The 23,592-nt window shown below is 47.3% G+C and overlaps 1 protein-coding gene across 11 annotated transcripts in view; it reads right to left on the reverse strand.

Annotated features, from left to right (window-relative positions):
- LOC130533158 (furin-like) overlaps positions 1-23,592 on the reverse strand; it is a 116,963-nt gene that overhangs the window by 64,730 nt on the left and 28,641 nt on the right. For 10 of the 11 annotated variants that reach the window (XR_008952497.1, XM_057046356.1, XM_057046355.1 and 7 more), the window contains one exon: positions 23,135-23,240. Coding sequence is in view for 10 of the 11 variants with exons in the window: in XM_057046356.1 (XP_056902336.1) it covers positions 23,135-23,240 (106 nt within the window). In the remaining variant the exon portion in view is untranslated. Of the gene's footprint in view, positions 1-23,134; positions 23,241-23,371; positions 23,527-23,592 lie in introns of all 11 variants that reach the window. The other variant, XM_057046362.1, reaches the window with a different exon arrangement.

The following is a 23,592-nucleotide window of genomic DNA, read 5'->3' on the forward strand; positions in this document are numbered from 1 at the left end:
TTTCAAAACAACGCTGCCGTTGTTTGCGAAGATTTCACCACCTACAGAAACGTGACCGTGCCGGCGAAACATGCTGATTAGCGGAGAAAAGGTGGCGGCTACGACTCTAGAAAAAAAGTCCTTCGGGTTTTGACAGCGCTGCAACGTTCGAGGGCAGAAAGAAGCGCAGAAGTGGAGGAAATCAACCTATTCCGAAGCCGAGCCGAGCCCACGCCAATATGCCACCGCCAACCAGGAACTTTACATTTACTGCTACGAATATATGTTCACCTACGTGTTTAGCACGGATGAGCAGAGCACATGGCGCCCGTCCGCAGACACCCACGCGCTGTACCTACACGTGTGCTTAACAGACAGTAAATGTCTACATCTGTGCGCTATTAAGTCTCCAGTCAGCATCAGCTGAGAGAAAATTGCGTAACCAACGACACCCTCCCATACTTGATGGTCGGTGGCGAGGAAAGGGTTAAGTGTGAGCTGAAAAGGAAGTAAGGAGGAATCATATCCGCCAGCTGATGTTCAACACGTCTGTACCTACAACCCATGGATATATGTGGGGGGGGCGTGTTGGCAACAAAGGTGTTTGGGGTATAGAGAGGTTGGCAAAGGTCAGAGGTGAGAGGGGTCCAAGGTCAAGTCATCAAAGTTAATAATGTGATGGATGGAAGGATGAGTGGGAAGGTCCAGGTACCCCTGAGGTCTGCTGATGGCGGCCTGCTGGTGATGAATAGAGCTGGAGGGAATTGGAGGAGGTTCCAGGAGCGTGGGCGGGCGGGAGCGTGTGTGAACCCGAGCGAGCTTCCGTGAAAGATGCGTTTGTGCCTTTTTTTTTACTCCCCGTGTTTTTTCCGTTCTTGTCTACGCGGAGGTGTGCGTGTCCAGCGTGTGGTGGCCTCCAGACCTCAGACTCATCCCCCAGAGTCTGATGTCTGTCAATACAGACAGCGCATGGAGGCGCTGCTGGCCCCGGGTCAACGCCGGAGCCAATACCTGAAGACAGCCAGCTCATACACGTGCGTGCACAAGCACCGCAAGCAGACACACACCGGCAGTAAGCCAATAACTGCAGAACATTATCGAGCTGGCCAGGTCCAAGTTCTGACACAAGCCACAATTAACCCGGGAATCCCCAGCGGACCACTGGATGTTCATTCGGAACAGCTAACGAGGCTAAATGTAAGAGCAGTGGCTTCGGTAATGAGACAGGATAACCGTGTGGTGTTCCAGCCGGAGCAGGTCAGCTCTCCCTGGCCCCGAGGAGAAGATCCTACTTAGAGATTCACGTTGGACCTGCTCAGCCTTGAATTATCTGTTTTATTTACTGAAATGGCCCCGATCGACCGTCGCTGGTCCATTAAATTAAGGAATATTTCTCTGTACTATAACGCACACGCGCCGGTTCTGCTACGCTCCTCAGACAGTTTGAAATGGTAAAATGGGAAGGTGGCGACAGAGTTTTCTACATGGCTTCCACAGAACAGGGTGAGTCAACCACATTAGCGCTCCTTCTCTATCACGCCACTGCTTTAATTCAGATCGCGTCGCTAAGACGCTAAGCCTCTCATTTTTAAGGCGCGATGCAACACAAATTAACGAATAAAAACCCAGAAATGCGTAAAGAGAGTCGTAAAAAAAAAAAAAACCCAAAAAAAACAAAGAAGTGAGAAGAATCGCAAACCGTTCTCCTTCCTCTGCGTTGAATTGCACCCTTCCACCCAGCCATTATTTTCCACCAGGGACGTTATCAGACGCAAATGTGCGGTGAGCGGAAAGGAGAACGCGGAGAAAATAATTACCCTCTGCATCAACCAGCTGGTTTGTTCATAAACACGCAATTATGATTTCGTGGCGGTCCATTATATACAAGCCACTCCAGGGCAGAAAGCTCTGCCAAGGCTCCATCATGGAAAACATCTTAAATGCTCAGAAACAGCTAGCACCCCGGATACTCAATATTATTTCCTGATTTTCTCGGCCGTTCCTCAACAACTAATCTATTAGGCTTTAAGGAATATTCGTTCAAATCCACTAAGGCCGACTCGCCGGCCCCCGAGGTCCTCGGACTACGGCGTTAGGGGCACTTTTTGGTGATTTATTCTAGTGTTGTATTGGAAGTTCATTAAATATGGGTAAATTTGAAGTATCAGGTGGTCTCAGGCAAAAAAACAAACAATAACAAATCCACAAATTATGCGAAGCAAACAACAGATCAGAGTTCTGATCCAAGGGGGAATTAATGATATTTGTAATTGCACTTTTATCATACCGAGAAAAATAACCATACAGAAATCTTTTTAAGAAAACCCATAATTCCTATAATGTGCGCATTACCAATTGTTTAAAACACATTTTGCAGGCTCTCGACACCACTGTACCACAATAAATACACAACTGCGTCATATTTTTGGTCTCATTACAGCTAAACAGTAAACTATACAGAAATGAGGCAATTAAATATGTGACCAGTAATAAAGAAAACCATCTGTTAACTCTGCAGTAGGCACACAAGTAGCACATGCACTAAATCACTGTCATCTAACAGGCTGCACACACACCCACACACACACACACACCACACACACACACACACACACACACACACAGACTCACGCACGCATGGATTCTATTGGATGGTCTCACCTGTCTGTGGTAGAAACCGCTTTTGATTTGAGGAGATCTCGTGTTATATTGGTTGATATAAGAGAGCTTCTGGCTAACATTTAAGCTAAAGACCTGAAAGGTTCCATTCATATCATTTTTCAGTACACGCATGCTCAATTACATCAAATAATGATTTTGTTTGTTCAAATCCGTCACATTTTTCATTGCATTAGCTTAATTGTTCAATTAAGAACAAAAAGCAAAAAGAACAACATGATTACACAACATTTTTATGCTACTATAGAACATTTTGTGAAAGGGAGAGTTAGCTTATAAAATGTGTGGCCTGAGGACCTTTTATCTGTGTTCTCTGCTGACTTATTTGACCAAATGGCGTTCTTACTCCAGCCGGGTAAGTTGAGACTCGGTGCTACCAAAATTCAGACCCAGCACATCTCAGATTCACCCCAGCCTCGTAGAATCTGCATGTTTGGTTATTATTCCCGAGCACAGCTGGTGCACTGTGGTGCAGAGCAGTTAAACTGTGAAAGCAGGAGCAGCACAGCTCTGCAAAAAAAGAAAAAAAAGTCAGATTCATCTAAATTTAGGTCAAGAGGTTCCACCTACTCACTTCCTCCCTCAATGACAGACTCTTGTGGACATCATTAGCTGCACTTTCTTGAAAGAAACACAATCTTGAATGAGCCGTCCCGAGGTTGAGACTCATCCTCCATCCACTTGTGAGCTGACCAAAGGATCAGAGATCTCTGCAGAGGAAAACAGCCCGGTGTGTCAGCCTCGCCTTGGGTTATTCTCCGGCGTTTCCTCATGCACGGGGCCAATGGATGTGTTCACCATCAGCCCTTGACCAAAATCCCCTGACCCCGAAAAACTACAGGTTACGGGCGGAAACAGCTACGTTAAGCAGGAAGAGAAAGAGAGAGAGTGTGTGTGTGTGTGTGTGAGAGAGAGAGAGAGAGAGGAGAGAGAGAGAGAGAGAGAGAGAGAGAGAGAGAGAGCAGGGAAGACTCTAGGAACGCGCTTAACAGCCGGCTGACAGACGCACGGCAGCAGCCGCCGACTGGGAGCCAGCACGTTGTGCGCATCTCTGTGGGAGCCACCTCGGTGCATTGTGGGAGTTGTGCCTCAGCGGGTGGGCGTGTCACTTCCTGGTCGGAAAGACCTCACTGTTAGAGCAGATTCTCCCGGGATGTTTGGCTTTGAAATACCGATGCATTGTGGGAGCTGGGGTGTGTTGTGGGGAGTGGTAGGCCCGGCGGGTGTTGGTGCTGCCGTGCTGTCCTGATGATTGCGCAAAAGGCAACGGTGCACGTGTGCGCGCACCGAAAGACACACACACACACACACACACACACACACCTCAGATCTATGGATACACAGCAGGATCCTGCCTTTGCTGGAATATATAGGGGGTAGACTCTATAAAACAAATAAATAAATAAATGTGTGCGCACGCATAAACACACACCCTAATATGCTCAACGTGCACGGTGAGTACACACACGAGCAGAGGGAGCAAAAATCCCAGATGCTCCGGTTGCAAACACATGGGAATGAGATGAAAGACTTTCATATTCACAGCTAGCATGCGCGCACACACACACGCGCGCGCGCACACGCACACACACACACACACACACACACACACACCCGCACACAAAGAAGACTCTCTTCAACTTCATCCACCATCTTCCTGCTCTGCTCTCTCGACGTGTGCATGGTTAGCACGTTTCCCTGAGCTTAGCCACGGCGCGGCTACAACATCCTCTGTTGCGTCTTCAGAAAAGTAGGAAGTGTTGCTGCGGCAGCTCTCTGGCCACCCTCAACTCGTGCACACATCCGCTCCCCCGTTCCTCCCTCTGTGATCAATGCTCTCCTCCAACCTGGACTTACATCAAAGCCCACTTTCCTTTACCCTCCAACACCACCATCGCTCCCACCCTACTTCCCCCCCTCCTGCGCCGAAGGTTGGCTGATCCACAGGTAACCTTTTTCTCTTTCATTCCTCATCTCTGTCTTTCTTTCTCCCTCTGTTCCCCCTCCTCCCCCTCTCAGAAGAGGAGAGCATCAAAGACTGCTGGGCCTCACGCCAGGGGCTCCCTGCAAAGCAACCTCGCCTGTACCCCCTGCCAACATCAACCCCCCTAACGGAGCTGCACCTCTGCCGGAACGGCCTCCTCCCCGCACAAGCTGCACGCACCGCACAGACACATGGGTGTGTATGCATCCCACCAGGCTCCTGACTGGGGGCAGCCGCCCCGTGCTGGCTGCACATACTGTAAACAACAAGCTGTCAACAGGGCTCAAGTGTGCCAGGCGTCTGATGTGACCTATGGAACAACGTTGTGCCTGTGCTGGAGGCACGGCTGTCAAGGGGTTCCATCCAGGAAAGGGTGAGCGGACAAACCCCGACTCTGTAGGTGTTCCAGAGGTGGGCTGAGTAATCCTCTAAAGAGCATCCCAGCGTTTATAGATCAGAACAAATAAAGGTTGTTTAAAGCAGGATGTGAACAAATTTTGGGGGTTGCAGAAGATATTTTCTGGTTTTATTAAAAACTCTGGCGTTCAAATTTCTGTTTAAAGCTCATTTTGAGCATTGCTTTTTAAAAGGTCTGTTAAATTTTGGAAAATCCATTTGAGTCAGCAATGATTTGAATAAAGGACTGCAAAAAAAAAGCCAAACGATTGTAAATTCTACGTATTTAAAGTAATTTTCAGACTGTTTCTGTAATCTCAGGACTAAAACTATTCAAGAAGACATTACCTGCCTTACTTTCAATTGTCACCTGTGCATTTTTTTCCTGGTGAAGACGGAAATTATCACAAAACAAGCCTTCTCCCTTGATGCTGACAGGATTGAAAAGGAACCTATCAGTCTATATGCAGTAGGCGTAGATGTAGTCTACCACTGTGCCAGCGTGGAAGATAATTGAGCACGTGGTAAAAAGCACCCAAAGAAGAATCCACACTAAGACACAGATCATACGTTGTGACAATCCAGTACTCAGACACTTACTCCTCAAACCTAGATTTATGTCTGATATCCTTTTTGTCTCCACATCCTGTCTTTCGACACAGCTTGTACGACTGCACTCAATCGCCGTCTCCCTTCCCGACTATTGTCTATATGCTATTATTACTGTCATCTCCGCACTCTTCCTTGGTTCACCCCCTCCTCACACACACACACACACACACCCACGTCTCCTCTCGACTCACGCTCAGATTTGTGGCTCTTAATATTGTATCTGTCGAGTAGAAGGACAGGAGCACGGGAAATGACATGTTTCTGCCTGGGGTGAAAAGGAACACACGGATGCTCGCACACGCGTGCGCGTGCGTGTGTGTGCGGCCACAGAGGAATCGGAGACTGCGTCAACCTCACAATGTAATTACAGGGAAACAGAGCAGTCAGTTACACACCTGAGTGCAGCAGGGATCAGAGCCGGGGTGTTACTCTGACACTGATGGGGAAGCCAGGAGTTAGTCTGTTAAAACACACTGACAGACAGCTACATCTGCTGACATGGCCGCACTGACAGACCAAATATTTAGACTGAAGAGGAAGGCGAGAGGACGCCGCTCAGCTTGGAATCACGGAGGCGACACCACCTCGCCGTACATATATACGCGGAGGTGTTAAGCGGACACGGTTACGCACATGTAACACATCTGGAGTTCCTTTTTGGATTTTTCATGCTCTAATGGTGTTTGAGTGCTACAACGCCTGAGGAGTTCTGGTAATCAAGCCATAATGGATCACATTTCCCCAACAAAATGTCAGATTTTTCCCCCTTGAGTCAAAAAATAAAGTGATAGAGAGATAGAGGCCGATTCCCATCCAAATCCAATAAAACAGAAGAACTTAGAGGCAATTGAGTGTGTCTTCAAACTCCTCTTGTGCTGTAACCGGAGTGTCCATAAGTGATACAATATTGACACCACCGGCACCATTTTGGTGCTGTTTTAGGCCCATTCGTGAGACTCGTGAGAAGCAGCTGATGTTGAGGGATCTTCTTTCCAGAAATTCCTCAAGAGGGCTCGGAAGCCCTGGACCACAGATGAGTGTCTCATCTGAAGCTCTGGGAACAAACAAAGGCATTTCCCTGTCATGATAACCCCCCCCATCACTCACAGCTACACTGGCTGAAAAACTGCCAGACGAATGAACGATATCACATCAAAAGGCTGCGGTTTTTAGCCATTTACAACATCTCAGTGAACATGCATCCTCACCTAGGAAATAAAAAAGTTAATATGTAACAAACAGTAGGACAGCTTCCGTTTCATCAGTGGAATTATCAGGCATCAACAGCTGCATCTCTTCATGAGCCAACTGGCAGATCCAGTTTGTGTCACAGGCACCTCAAAGCCCAATAAGGCGCGTTGTTGAAATCCCCGTGTATTGGATCCCGAGTTAAATCTGTCAGCTCCAGGGTTCAAATGGATTGCAGAAGTATTAAAAGTTGTGCCATCATGTGAAATAAAATTTTCATGTTTGTGATGTAAGAGATTTGCAATGTTTTCGGATCCCGACTGATGTCTTTTCAACCCCTGACAGCATCACCGACTGCTCTCCGCAGCCGCTTCAAGGTGAACTGATGAAACCCTGAACAGAGAATCCCTCAGTGGACGGATGGAGGCTGCGGCGGCCACTTCCATCAGCCGACAGTTTATCCTGCACCGTCTCACACCGGCTCATCCGCTCACAGCACTGCTGAGGACGCTGTGTTGTCCATCCCTGGGAGTAGAACATGGAAATGAATCCCTTCAGTTTCTTAAAGGCCCATTTTACCTTCCACCTTCTCAAAACTTGGGAATAATCACAATCGCGGTGTCATTCCCAGTAAGTCTGTGGCCTCCCACAGGTCTTTATTGGAACTCTCAACAGCTGTTGGGGCTGTCTCCCATCCCAGCCGCTAGACACCTTCACAGGTAGTTTAACGTACGTTTAATAAGGTCCACTAGACGTCACTCCTGACAGACTTCCTTGAGGTGCTGCTTTTAACTTGGTGGAAATCTATTGACAATATAATCAACCAGTGACTCAGACAGTCGCGTCTTTCTGCCAGGAACAGGTCAGAACTGCCGTCAGGCGAGCAGTGATGGAGTCAGACCTTTGTTGAACACTTAGTTCTAGCACATTTCCTTAAATACTCCTTAAATTCCCCATGTTCATTTGATCTCACAAAACCCCTGCACGGGGAAAAATACCCACGGCACGTTATTTCTCACCCAGTGATCACTTACACGCCGAACGCCGCTGCAACGAACAGTCGTGAAGTTAATGACAGACTGCACGCCAATTGTGTTCAGCAGCACTTCCTCCCCTCAGACTAAATTACAGCGCATAAAGGAGTGTAGATTTTGAAGAGAGCACCATGTACTCCGTGTATCAGCAGTTTCTCTGCACAAGAAATAGGCATGCAGCTCATTAAGTCCACAGCACGCCATGTTCACGCTGAACCTTATCAACCTCGACATGACACACGTGAGCGTAGAGCAGCGAGGAAGCGCCGCGGAAATTCACTCCTTCTGTAATACACACCGTGTGTTTGCTGTAGGTTTGGTATTAAATGGAAAAGAAATGTGAATTATCCTCCCCTTTGTGTGGAACCCTTCCCTTGTGTGAGTGTGTGTGTGTGTGTGTGTGTGTGTGTGTGTGTGTGTGTGTGTGCAGTCTTGGGGGAAGACAGGGCCAGTTTGATAAATGGCTTAAATAATGAGGAGTCCCGGGAGCTCTCAAGTTAACTACAGCGTAGGATCGCTGTGTTGGAGATCTAGATGCACCAATGTGTGCAGAAGCATGCACGCACATGCACGAGGTATTAAATTCACCATCAATTCACCAGCTTACATATAAATAACACATCCAGCTTACATATAAATAATGTAACTGACAAACGATGTCAGTTAACATTGATAATAAGTGTCTTTCATAATCCACGACAGTTATTTAAGATACAAAAACTAGTCCTAGACCTATAATTTAAGAAATTTAATCATCTAGGCGTTGATCTCACACCATCAGACATTGCGTAACTTCATTTTCTGGCACCTTTTTCTGGATTTAGCAGATAAAAGATCCTCACAGTAACAAACGCTCGCAGAATATTTCGTAAAACAGGCCGAGGCTGCCTCTGCCCCTGCAGGGGCACCACCAGTGACAACCTGACCACAGCCACAACCCCTGCAGGTAGGACCCCCACCTTCAGCTGGCAGACATTTGGCCAAACGCACGCCGTCCCTCTCCGGCGCGCTAATGACTTCCAGTGTTGGAGCGCACGTAGCACCTTTAAATAGCCGCACATGTGCGAGCGGAGACGGTCAGGTTCAATATTGCACCAGCGTATCAGAGGAGGAAGAGGAGAAACAGCAGCAGACATAATGACCCACGGAGAGCGGATGGGAGCAGCAGCGTGGGTAGGGCCTCAGCACCCTGCGCAGGGTACAGACCCTGCATGAATATCAAAAAGCTCCCTCCCTTTGACCTTGAGATTAATATTTAAAAGCTGGCTTCAGTCTATACGCTCACAAGCAGGCATCTGCACACGCACATACGCGGCGTTCACAGTGTGCCCCGCGGCTAGCGGCGCACTGAAGTCTTCCTCATTAACTGGCTGCTCTTTTCTGATTCTTGTATCTATAAATACTGTATAAAGCAAAAGCCGAATGTGCCGCGTCTGTTATGGCACAAGGGCGTGACTGACGTACAGGTGGAGGACGACGTATGGGGGAACCGGTCACCTGCCCAACACAACTGTTTGCGCATCTTGGCTTCGAGAGTTCCCAAAATGATAAATAAAACAAAAAGCGGTGACCCCTAAGAAGACTGCTGGCAATGATATCAATAGGAAAACTGGTAACAATGCAAAAACACTTGGTCTTTTAACCTATTCAAGGGTTTCACTGCACGCTTGAATCATGCAAAAACTAACTAACGGATGAAAGGTTAAAAAAATAAAATAACAAAAATGAAGGAGAAACTTTCTCCAATGGTGTTGAGTTCTTTATTTACTTATTTATTTTAAGCTTGCACTTCTGCAGTTTAATTGTTTCTCCTTTTTAGGACTCTCTTTAGGACATTTTATGACCCTGTGGTGCATTAAGCATATATAATCAGCTGCAAATACACCACAGCTTATCACCTTTGCCCTTACTAAAGACTCACCCCCCCACAAAAGACAATTATCCTCCCTGAATAAGTACACTGGTTTGACTGGGGTGCAGTACCGCCGGTGGCCACCAGGATGAAAACAGCACATATCTAATTATGTGAAGACAGTTGTTAACTATGGGAACATAAAAGATGTCAGAAAAATGAACTAACAAGTTCCTTCAAGCTGTCTCCTGCTGCTGTGTTTGCTCAGAGACGCGGCAGCTCAGAGTGGATTCACTTTCGCACTAAAATACTGCGTTTGCTGCTCTTTTCAGGATCAAATGAAGCCGTTAGAACGGAATTTAGCGTTTACTGTTAAAACATGATCTCGCAGCTTTTTTGTTTGACGGTGCACCTAAATCACAAGATTTCACATAACTGACATAAATACAAACAGCAGCGATGAACAGGACAGGACAGGAAACTTGCTAAAGTTCCAAACCTCCCTTTTCTTTGATTCACTGTCACTTTCTAAACCGACTTCCTCTGTCACACACATCATAATCTGCCATCCCCTGCCTCATGTAAACACACATACCCCCCCTCCCCTGGAGCGTTCTGTCTTTCTAGCGCACTTCTATCCACCGCAAGGGAAACAAACAAACAAACAAACAAACGGGATAAGCGGACGTGACGTGAGGAGCTCAGCTTCGGTTTCATCTCCCCTCTCTCTCATCTGTTCCCGGCTACCTGGAGAGGCGTTCAGGACCCCGCTGCAGCGCGCTCCTTTATGGGGAGGCGACCTTTCTGCCGGTACAGGTTTGTTTATCCCGCAGTCTGATCAAAGCCATGGAATCATTCAGCCGTAGACGTTCCCCGATATAAAGGTAAAGATTATAAAACGCAAAGATTCATTTCCTGTTCAAAGGTCTTTTTAAAATATATAATTCCATTGTAATATGTCGGATTTTGGCTCAGATTTACAGCTCCGCGTCCGTTTAATGCAATTAAATGTTCTAAACAGTATATCTTTAGCAGAACTCTGGAGAACCTTCATGATAGCTGCATGAAGAAACCATTAGCAACTTGTCTAAAGTTTCCAAATAGAGCACGCAGGTTCCTCTTCCCCGGCAACCGGAATCTGATATACGGTAGCTTTGGAAAGCATTTGAACGGGATCTCGTGTGTATCATGGGCGTCTGGTAGGAGACGCTACTGACAGGTCACATGACCTGCGCGATAGGCCCTCTCTGTGTTTTCATAACTTTATCTCCTCACACCCATTTTGTGTTATCGTCCCTTCTGGGGTTGCTCTCATTCTCTCACACACCTTGCGCGTGCTATCTGTGCTCCTCCCCCTCATCCGCCTCCTCCTCGCCTTCTACGTCTCTCTTAGACGTGTAATATCGGTCCGTATCTCCTGGTCGCTTCCTGTACCTTTCTGCCGCTTCTGCTTTAACGACATCCCCGCGCCGTCTCTCCATTTTGATATTCCCCGCACTCCCACATCTCCCGGCGGCATCTATGAACACATCCCTCGTCTCCATTCCCCGTATTTATCTCTCCCTTATCTGGATCTCCCTCTCCTCCTTTCCATGCGTGCCTATCTGGGTGTATCGGCTCCCTCTCCCCGTCTCACTGGGCTCAGCTCGCACGAGGGAAGGGTGAACCACAAACTCTAAATTGTTTACTTCCGACCGCTCAGCTCCTTACCGAAAAAGCGCTAGCAAGAGGAAGAATGAAAAAAAGAAGAACAAACAACAAACAACAACAAAAACAAGTCATAGTCATCAGGGTAATTGTGTGGGGTGCTTTGGGTACGCGGGCGGCTGGGTGCCGATGAGGGATGGCGCTGCTCGCCGGCCTCCCTAACGTCCATGAATCACAGGCGGAGTCGCGCGGCGGCCCTCAGCCGCCATAAAACAAAAGATGGAGATGAAAAATGTAGCAATTAAGTGATTTGATTTCTGCTCTACTCTCCTGTCATCCTTTAAAACAGTCCCCCTTTTGCCCACACACACACAAATATAAAAATACACCCTTGGAAAGCCAACGCATGCAGGAGACACTGGCATGCACGGATCCTGTTGTGCACACGTATCTAAACACGATTATACAAATCTGATGTCAAAACCTGCATAACGCCTATCATTTATTTCAGTTTCACTCATTTACATTTATTTATCCATGTTTCTAGGAGCACGGAACACACTCCAACACACAAAAAAAGCAGTGATGTAAAAAGGTTCCCACATTTTATTTACTTGTACGACACGGACTATCACCTGACGACACAGATCTAAAATCACCTGTGTAGTAAAGTGCTAAAGCCGCGCGGATCGATTACTGCTGCCTTTCACTGTAAAACCTTATCTAATGTGTGTCTGAATGGACCTGAAGGTAAAGATACCGCAACTCTCTTAACGCCATGAGCTACAGTTTCAGGACCATAACTTAAATAAATTCCCATTTAATTAAAACAAGGTAAGCTCACTTGCTAATTAGCATGCAGGCTAGTTTCCACAACACAAAACTGTGTGCAAACACAGTAGCATTAGCTTCGAGCACTGCAGTGATTGGCTGTACTAATATGCAGCCAATATAACAAATGTATACTCAATTTCTTCTCTAATTAATAATCAATCAGGCTACAAAAAATCTAAAATACAGTATCTACATTGTAATATTGGTGAAATTCCAGGTGTCACGTTAGTTGCCACGATGACACCAGTGTTTGTTTTCCATTTGAAAATAAGCAAAAGACATTAACCTTTGGGAAACCCCATTTGACCAGGAGAGGATGTGCATTAATCCCTCTCCTCCAACTGATTTTATGTAAATGGGATTTGCTTTTGTTAGCCGCGGCCACTTGAGTGTTTGTAGGACACCTGCAAAGTCTGCAACTAGTTCTGATGAAAGGAAAATATCTGTGGAGTAATGCTATCTGTTCATTTGTCCTCTCTGGAGCAAACATATTAGAACCATTTGCCTCCTACACACCGCGGCGTGGAGACTATATTTAAACACGGTGCTTATGAGAAATGTGGATGTTTTAACATTGTTTAGCATGGGAGGGGGTGGCTTGCTTAATGGGACTTGGCTAAGCATGTGTAATTAAGAGCAGGGGTAAGTGGTGAGTTGCAGAGAGCATAGTGTGTGTGTCCATGTGTTTTTGTGTGTCCGTGCATGCGTGTGTGTGTGTGTGTGTGGAATATGGTAGCAGCATCAGGCTATGATGGAGTGCTTTGTGGAGCCAAACACCCATTCAGCAAGCTGTGCGCTCATTAATCCTGCCAAACTCCACTTGTTACATGCACACACAGGAAATCATGAGGCTAGGTAAACAGGGAACTGCTGTGATCCATCACTGCACACTAGCGAGCACAGGGACACACTGAAATGCACACACACACCTACAGATGCGGCGCGCATGAGAAATGATAAGCTTGCACCCTTGCAAAGACGCGGTAAAACACACGCGCCTCTGTATGGACCTGAAAAATGTGCAGGGATAAAGAGATGCGAACCGCACGCTAATTTGTGTTGGCTATCTTATAGCGCGGAGCGCCGCTTCTCAGCCGGGCTCGTTGCCTTCACAGTCACGACGCCGACGGTTTTCAGTATCAATCCAGAAATAGTTCCCAGCTGTACATTACACAGAAATCACATCCAGGGCGGGTGAAGGTCTGCACTCGCGATTAGTAGAAAGAAATACTGCCACAAAGCCTGGAAAGAAATCAATAGAGCTTGACCCCAGTTTGACCTCTGGTTGAATGGAGAAGTTATGGTCCCACACTAGCCTTGGCACCCAGCGTATTTGATGTGTGTTTTCTCCAGCAACACACACATCTCTGCTCTCCTGTTGTTCTCCACAGTTTATTTTCAGACTTGCTTCGACCGCTTTGTTTTCGCCTCCTGTAAGCTGCGAATGCACACACACACACAGACACACACACACCGACACACACACAGCGACACACATGCGGCGTCCACAGGCTCATTACATGACAAATGCAGATCGGGCGGTTACACAGCCCAGTGGTTAGAGCAGATCTATTCTATCTATACGGTTGCTTGGCTGGCTGCAGCATTTTACTGAAGCCATCAGTGAAACGACATTCCATACATCTTTGATGGCGGAGGGGAACAATAGTATTTACACCAATTTAGCCCAAGGAGGAGGGTGGAAATTCCAGTTAATAGGTGACTTTTTTTCTCTCCCTTTTTCTTTCGTACCAATTTTCAAAATACCCACCCGTCAGGAGTACAAATGTGAGGCGCTGCCAGGCTGTTGCGATGCTAATACACTCCATTACAATCTGCAGGAAAAAGAGAGGAAAAAAGGGGGGCTGTTGGTGGTATTAGCAAAAAGCTATATGCAAACAGATGTGACAGCACACATCCAAAGCTAATGCAAACACGGTGAACAATGGTTTCATCTGCTAGTCCAGTATTAATAGAAATAGCAGGATCAGCTATACCATGAAATAATATATCTTTAAGTCACTGATTGATGCCTGAATTAGTCTAGATTTGAAGGCTCCTGCAGCAGGTTGTGACTTATAATCAATACATTCGCCTTCGCCCGTGTTGCTGATCATTTTAGCGTTTTTTCTGCTATTTGTACAGGTGGCACCCGACAGAGAGAGCTCATATTTAACCAGAGGGGTGTGTCTACGTGAAGACAGCCTGGGAAACACATGGCCTGATGGGGTCAAAGGTCACAGGGCACCCAGGGGCCAATTGGAGGGTTTTTGTGGCGGAGCAGGTTCAGGTTGAATGTAAAATAAAAAGGTCAGGCCAGGTCAGATGGAGGGCTGCTGGTGAGTTAGGGTGAGTTAAAGGTGACGAGAAACTTACGGCGTGTTTTGGGGGGTTTTTGCGCTCTCTCTGCCATGTATGACCGAGCCAGAAAACGGGATTTAGATATCAAAATGGTTGTAAATTAGAATTGAACATTTTCCTATTATCACAAAAAAAGGAAGCTTTCAGGACTATTACCTCCTTTTCATTTTCCTCACACTTTGATGTGTTTCATCTTACATTCTGCTTGTAGATAAAGGACTAAGGTATGTGACAAAATGACGACCCAGATGGAAATGGAGCCGGGCAGGCTTCACTTTGAACCCAACGTCATCATCAGTATACTTGAGATGAGCCCTGATTTTGGAATTTTCACATGTTGGAGATGATTGAAACCATCGTTTTGTCTTTGCCAACATCTGACCATAGAGTGTTTGTTGGAAAAAAAGACGAGAAATGGATTGAAAACGCACCATCCTGCCCCCCAGTGGTGGGCTGCGGTAAATGTTCCGACATTTAAGGTCGACTCGATGCCAAAACCAAAGTGGAAGTTCTTGAAATCAAATGTGTTCTCTTTCTGACAAGCTCGGAGTGAGACCCAACGATGTTTTCCGAGGTTGCCAGGGCTGCTCGTCGGGGCTGGCGGAGGCCCAAACACAGCCCAAAATATTAGTAACTGACAGCCCGGGATAAACACGTCTTTCAAATTTAGTCCATGTAAGAGCTTTAACTGTTCAAGATGAGAACAATTCACCTGTGAGCTTGTATTGCGCCTGTTTTATTGCTCATCTGTAAAACTCTAAATATAAAACTCGTCTGTATGAGTCACATTTTTAAAACTGATTGTATATTCACTATAATCCCTATTCTAGGTGCAGACTGACCTAAAGAACATTTTCTTGGAAAGAACGAAGCAGATTTGAATGGAGCCCTTCAATGGTCTCTCAGCTCTGTGTTGGGACCGCAGGAGAGCATCACCCGTCTCCAGGGAGCGTCCAGAGCAGCAGAACCTTTAGGAACGGATGGGGAAGCGGAGGGATTGTGGAAAGAAGGAGCACCGTCATCTCTGAGGAGGTTCCGTTGTTCCCCGCTGAGCAGATTTACGACGAGTAAAGCGTCCTGATTTAAAAGTGTTCCGTGTTTTTGAAATTAAAACATATGCTGCAGAAAAACAACTTCATTTCTTTTACCGTTGCTTTGATGCTTTGATAAGAGGCCGGAAAGGAAACTGGCTCCTTTTAAATCCTATTGCTCAATGGCTCCTCCGACTGAACCGCCCCCCCGCCTCACTGTTAAACAGGTCGGACGCCACACGCAGATCCCCGATGAACCGCTCTAAATTAGGACCTGTAAATCACGCCAGGCCCTCGGCCGCCTTCTCCTGCCGTCATATTCCCCAGATGTGTGCAGGCGTGCCGCCACGCCACCCGTATCCAAACACACCTATGGACAAATATACAGCAACACATACCAAGGGCACATAAACACACACACAGCTCATCCAGTGTTGGCGCCCAGACTGTAAAAGTCATCAGGGACCTGTAAAGCATTACCCTCCATGTGACTCCAGCCACTCCAGAAATAGCCTCTGTAATGTATTCTTACCGCCACCGTCTCTTTTGCACAATAGTGCCCTTAATAACACACTCCATTTCTGTTGGCATAAATAAGGGCTCCATTTCCATCTTATTTCATGCAAATGAGCGCGCCGGCGCCCAAACAGGTAGTGGGAGTAGCGTGTGAGTGGAGTGTGGAAGTGTATAGCCGCTGAGTGTAGTGGCATGATTGGGGACGAGCGAATTCAAATGAGCGCTGTAGAGACCCCACGGCGTGCCAACGACTCCCACGCCAGCCTGCCAGCGGCGTGACAGACAACGTCACTTACGGAGCCGTAGCCTGCGCAGGGTGCCATTACAGGGGCCGACGCGAAAAACAATATTTATCCAGGCAAACGGGTCTCCGGGGAGAGATTACCGAGGCAAACACAAGAGTCGCGCTCCGGCAGTCGGCGCCGCGGCGGTTCACGCCGGTGTCTCCGGTTTGGACAGCGGCATCTGAGTCCGGGTGACTCCAGCTCGGCGAGCGCGCCCGGGACCCAGCGCGCACATATTCCACAGGGCTCCAGCTTCTCCAGCGAACCCTCCATGAGACGTTTGTGGGCCGGTGACGCCATGATTTTGGATTTCTGAGCGACTGTCACCAGATCTGCGGACCAGCCCCTCGGTACGCTGCTGTCCACATCTGGACCAGAAGAGCTGCCACAGCTCAGATCTGAGCATCTGCTCCGGTTCTCCTCTTCCCTTCCACCTAAACCCGAACTTTTCTGGCTCTGCTGCTCTCCCTCCCTTAAAAACAAACATCTCCGTGAACATTTACATGTTTGCACAACACACTGTCACCCTACAGCCCAAAAAGACACGAAAGAAGCGAAAGTTACGGCGTCGTGCATAATTAAATCATACCCTGGCCTGATCATATTAATTGTGAAATCTGACACTGAGCCAAATAAATCCGTATTTTACGGATTTGGGCCGCTGAGCAAGAAGAGCATATTTTATGCTAAAAAGTCCTCGGAGAGCACGGACCTCTGCCAAGGCTGAAAATCTCCAGCACACGTCAATACCGCCGCAAAACACGCTCCCAGTGCAATATTAGTGCCATATTCCAAATCCTTGACCCTCAGAACATGCGGCGAGGACTCGGATTCGGGTCGGAACACGGAGAAGCTCTGAAGACGAAAGGAAGCGCCCGTAATGCTCGCCGTTTTGGAATTTTGCGGGGACAAGCAGCAAAGATGCTAGCGTGGGCCCTTTGCAGGATAAAAACTCCTCATTTGTGAGGACCAACTGTGTTATATTTCCACATGGTCTCGGGTCCCACGCTCTCAAAACAAACCATATTTCATTACTGCTAAAGCAGGAAATGCAAAGCCGATGGCAACAACTGATTACTGCGGCAGCTTAAGTCCCAGATTGACTTTGCTGCCCGACGCCGGGTGCAGAAACGCTGCACGTTTGGAATTTTTGGAGCCGTGCGAGTTTTTCATTTTGTTAGCGAGCCCGCTTCGTGCTTTTACTCTCCACTTCTGTGCGCTGCGTTGTCAGTCAAGGCGTGTGGGCGGTGTTTTTTTTTTTTTTTTTTCTGACAGCTATTTCCTTGGGCTTTATTCTGTTGATAAAGTTTTTTTTGCGAGTTTCTTTCCCTCCTCAAACAACATCACAAGTGTGGGCAGAGATGCAGGCAACAGCGGCTGCCTGAAAACGCCGTGCTTTTATTTTGGCGTTCTTAATTGGAACCACCGGACGTTAATTGGATTGTTATTACATAATGGCTTCAGGAAAGACGCCCCTGGAGGGGCAGTTTGGGCGTGGGGGTCGACATGGAGAAGGGTTTGGGGGGGTGGGGGTGCTAGTCAGACACAAGAGTCCAACACCCGCTTCAAGGAAAGGTTAATATCTCTCTCTATTCCTCCCTCCCTCGCTCGCCCAGCTGAGGTCTCTGTGACTTACAGCAGGTCCACGCTGCATTAGATTAAATCATAAATTACCCACCCACCTTCATATCTGCAAACCCCCCCCACCCTATCTCACTCTTGCCTCAATCTCGCTCTCCCTTTATTCAACTGTATTCCATTCCCCGTGTATTTCCCCTGCTCCCCCGCTATTATTTCACCAAAGCTCTAATCATTATTCTCTTTCTTCGCCCTCCCTCCTCATTTCTCCGCCCGCTACAATATAAATGTCTTCCAGTGAGAGTGTGTTTGGACAGTAGGCCATGTGGGTGAATGCGTGCTGGTGTGTTTTGTTGTTTGCTGGTATTGTTTGTTTGTGAGAGGGGGTTGCTGTATTGTGTTTTTTGCTTTCAAACTATATTACTTTACTGTGCGTGATGTCTGTGTTTTTCTCTATTTACTTAAAATGTGAAAAATAAACGTCTAAGACCCATCTCCGCAGCTATCATGATGGATGCAGTGCACAAGAGAACGCTCAATCTTGACTGCAAACGTAAAAATGAAAACAAATGGCCAGATTTAGTCCGTTTAATTTACGAAATGTAAACTGAAAACATCGTGTTCCCTGATATATGTCCTCATAACTATAGATAAAATCAGCATCGAGTGCTTATCCATGAATAACAATGTGCTAAAATGTTATGGTGCTCATCAAAGGTCACTTTAAAGGCAACAAGGATGCAACATTTGCAACAAAAGTCATTCATAGAAACCATCGTAAACACTTTCAAGGCACTGCAATTGGGGGGCACTTTCATATACACCGAAAACTTAAGGATATATAATTGTGCAGGTTTGGGCTTTACATAAGATTCTACAGGTGTTTATTTTCATCCCAAATAAAAATAATAAATAAATTGGTGAGTTCTCGAAAATCCTTTTTGGAGAGAAACAACTTAACTGCTATTTGCAATGCTGACATTTTCAACCTTAATAGTACCAAAATATCGTGGAAATGCCCTGAAACGCTGCCGCCAGAACCAGAATATACATTCACGTCAGTAAAGAGGATGTCGTCAAGGAGCAGCAGTAAATCTGAGGACATAGGTTGGAAATAGTGACGCTGCATATGCTCCCAAGCTATGTTAAATTGTATTAACAGCTAGCATAAACACGGTACGCTGCCCAGTTGATCAACCACCATCGAACATCAGTTTCAGCAATATTGTCACTTTATTCTGTAAGGATCAAGGAGAAAACAGAAGCTTGTCCTGTTTGAGAGGCGAAGAACCAGATCAGCTGTAGAGCGCCGTCTTTTAGGCCAGAAAGGCCTGAACTAATGCTAACATCTGCTCTAACCTCCCACATTTACAATACGTGAATGCGTCCAGTGATTCCAAATGTGATGCCAGACGCCGAAACAACCGCGCAGATTGTTGGAATTACACGCTTATGGGCAAAGATCTATTCCCTGGATTATTTGGCATCGGCGGGATAAACAAGACCAAAAAGTCTTTCACTCAGCCACCGCACAGCTAACCTCACTCTGCTGGGAAAAGGAGGAAAATAAAATAGAGTGTCCCTGCCACTCTCAGCTCTTCCTCCCCCCACTGTTCTCTTCTTCCTCCCCCTTGCCGTGGGAAATCAAATTTCCATGTGGCTCCCGTATCTGTTGCACAGCGAGGTGATTTATCAGGGATGCAAAGAGCATGCAGAAACAATCTTTATTACATCCATTTCCTGCTTGTCAGCCAGGATCATGTTGGCTGTTCATTAAAGGCGCAGCGCAGGTGAGGAGAATGCATCCCGATGCCTTGATAGATTGTCTGCTCCCCTGTGGTGACAGCAGCTGGATGGATTGAGCAGCGGGGGGCACGGAGGGAGAGAAGAAAAGCGCTGACTCCGTCGCTGCCCCTGTCAGACACACTTTTACAGAGTCGGCCAGTGTCATTTCTCCCCTCGCAAACATGCACGCTGCGGCGTCTGACACTCGCTGGACCTCAGCCAGCAGCCCGGCGTCATGCACGGATGATGCGCTCACACCCCGAGCCTCCAAACGCAATTATTTCACCCACTTCCCTGCACAGCAGAACGCCGTTTTACCATCACCTTTGTCCTCTAAAAACACAAAAAGGATTAAAGCCATTTCATTTTCCAGCCATAAAAGCACGCTAATGTGTCGTTTGTGTTGTTCCACGAGCGCCTTCTTTAAACAGTGAAATGAAGGCGGTACCGGCGGACTGAAGTTCACTGACTCCAGTTCTAACTCTGACAAAGGTGAGTTAATTCATCTAAATAAGCCGCAGACGCGTAGCGCGGGCTGCCATTAATCAACCTCGGTCACACAGCAGCAGTTGGGAAATGGTGAGTTGGTCCTTTCTCATAACTGATGTGAATATTGTAATTCTTCCTAACGTCTCGAATCACAACTTCCTGTTTGGTATGCGGCCCTCCACAGCGGCTGCCCCGGCGAACAATGAGCCACACAAAGGGCTTGCCTTCCACGTCTCTTCTCTTGGGCCACCAAAGCAAATCACTCGCTGTCCCCGTCTTTTCTTTCTTTTCCTCTCACACCAATTACGCTCTTGTCGCCGTGTCACGATAGCCATCGCCATCTGGGCTCACTCGTCACCTTTCCTTTCTCTTTGGCGTCACTCTTTTGTCACAGAATCGCTGTACGTGCGCAAACCGCTGATGCATCTACAGCTACACGAGGACTCTTTAAGCTCTCGCGCCTCCAGCATCAGCGGATAAATACATAAATACAGTCGTGGCGTCTAAAATAACCACCCCACAACAACAACTACAGCAGCGGTGCTCTTTAAATCCTTCCTTTACATCTCCTCATTTCTTTCGCTCCCTTTCTCCCTGCCTCCGTGTGCACCGCTCTAATTTGTGCCTCTCTTTGTACCAATGACAGGTAATGACAATGACATCAGCGCAATCGATGGCGGAGTGCTTCGGTGGAGCTCTGCTGGGAAGGACGGAGGCCCGGTGATGATAGCAGGGCGACAGGGACGGGGCAGGGGGACAAGGTGGATGCAGGGAGCACGCTGTTTTATTGACACCGTTAACTCATTCCATGGTTCTAATGAGCGCAGGACGGCCTGATGAATGTCTGGGTTCAGTCATTTAAGTGGGATTTTTTTTCATTTTAATGTAATGCCACATAAATTTACTTATTTTCTTCTTGATATATTTTGTTGGAATGTCAAACTGCTCCAGTTTTCCTGGACAACAGACCAACGCAGCCCGGCCCATCGCTGCAGTTTTGCTCCTTATCTTTACATTAGCTTCGCACGCAGGTCAACTTGCTGCACAGGCAGACGACTAATCTGTTGCACTCATTGATCACATATGTGAAAATTGTATTTTTAAAGCTGGAGAAAATGGAAATTGATCGCAACAGAAGGTCACCGACAGCTCACCCGGAGCAGCCCCGGCCGCTCAGAGCTACGCTAACTTCACAAGCGAGACGTCACAGTTCCAGCCAGAAAAAAACCCTAATAAATGTAATTGTTTACCTGTAACCAGAGCCAAAGTTGCTTTATTGCTACTTTAGATCACCTCTGTCTGTGGTTTGTGTTTCATATGCGTGTCAGAGAACCATCAGACGCCAACGCAAGAGACCAAACTGAGGGTGGCGCCGTGAATCCTGTGTAATGTTGGCTGGACTGGCTGCAAACCAATTACCTCTAAAACAGCCTGAATGGAGGATGGACTCACAAGGAGAGGAGGGGGTCGGAGCGGGCGGGTGGGGGCACCTTCTCTCAAAAGAAAAATAAATTATTTTATCGTGATATCACAATCAATAGGCAGCGACTGAGAGGTGACTAAAGGTGAGCGCCGTCCTTCTGCTGCGAGAGGAGGGCTGTCCGAGAGAGGGGCGAGGGCGGGAAAAAAGAAGGGTGGTCAGTGGAAGAGTCGCCTCCTTGTTAACAAAGAGAGGGAGAGAGGGAGGGAGAAAGAGAGGGAGAGAGAGAGGGAGGGAGAGAGAGAGGGAGGAGAGAGAGAGGAGAGAAGAGGAGAGAGGGAGGGAGAGAGAGCTGTTGCCCAGAGGAATCAATACAGAGAGGTGGAGCAGAGTACAATAGCCTCAGAGGAGAGGAGATTCAGTGGTGCAAGTCTAATACTCAGCCTCACACACACACACACCACACACACACCCACACACACACACATTAACACACATTCACCCCCTCGTCTTTCTGCTCTTGCTTTCTCCTGACATTTCCTTCTATATCTTTCCTCCATTTAATTTCTCTCTCCACCTCTCTGGCTCGTCCATTCGGCGGACTCGCAGCACGCAAACACACACGTGCGCACGCACATACACACAGCAGCCGTCTGCATGCAGGCAAGGAGATATTTCACGAAAGGAGGCCCTCCTTTCTAAAGAAGTCTAATGGCAGCATCTTTCGTCACAAACGGCCAAGTGAGGTTAAGAATCGACACACAAGTGAGCTGATGGACACGTATGGGCCCAAGTGAACAAAAACATACACGGATGTGCAATTTCTCAGAGTGATTGCACTTTCACGCCGCATTTTCTCCCGGTCCACTTTTCCACGCACGCTGCAAAGTCGGAGCCACTTAAAAGCTTTTTTAAAAAGGTGTCACATGAACACTTAAACGCACACAAATCAGAACACTCCAACACTACTCCAACTCTATCAGCACTTGAGACTAGTGAGGCTTCAATTAGTTCTTGATGAATGAGCCCATAAGATGCCGCGCTCTCATTTCCCTTGTTGCCAGATATCCCAGCAATCAGAGAGAAATGAATTCTCATTGTGGCGTGACTGAGACAAAGATGATGGCGGCGGCGGCGCCGGAGAAAGAGACGAGAGGGTATCAACACAAATCATTTACCTTCTTCACTGAGGTACAGAGTTCAATCTCATCACATCTCCCTATCTGGGGTTTTAAATGCTACATGTTCTTGCGAAAGAAAAAAAAAAGAAAAAGTCATTGATGACACCCGGGTCGCCCATTTATAACTGAGACGGGATTTCATAGGCGAGGCCATAAATGATGTCCTGTTTAGCACATCGCAGGTAGAAAATCAAAGAAGGACATGTCTTTTACTTATATTCAACCGGATGAGGATTTCGTTGCACGTTAAACTGTAGCCGCGCGTAAATTGAAGTTAGACTCACCATCGTCGATGATGCTGACCACCACTCCATCGCCTGTGACGTTGTGGCACCATACTGGCATTACGTTCAGGTCGAGGCCGCCGACTCTGTACTCCCCCTGTGCAAACTAAACACACACGCGCACACATTTATTTGAGATTATCAAGCATTTAAAAGGATTAATGCAGTGAGAGCTGCTGTTTTGTTTTGAAATCTCAACAAAGAGACACCGGGCAGGGCGCGGCTGGCTGAGCTTACGTTAAAGCTGGTGCCCATTTGTGAAGTAGGAGTTTTCCAAACCAGGAGTGGCATTCACGCACAACAAGCAGGCAAAATGGGCTTTTCGTCCACTCGTGTGGGACGCGCTTGTTGATTCGCCGCACAATTACTTTGTGCTCACAGAAATCGTCCCGCTGATCAAAAAAATCAAATGGTTTGACACTTGAAAGCCCTGCTAACAACAGCGGTGGCGGTTATTT

The sequence above is a fragment of the Takifugu flavidus genome, chromosome 10 (assembly GCF_003711565.1).
Source record: "Takifugu flavidus isolate HTHZ2018 chromosome 10, ASM371156v2, whole genome shotgun sequence".
Classification (NCBI taxonomy): Eukaryota; Metazoa; Chordata; class Actinopteri; order Tetraodontiformes; family Tetraodontidae; genus Takifugu; species Takifugu flavidus.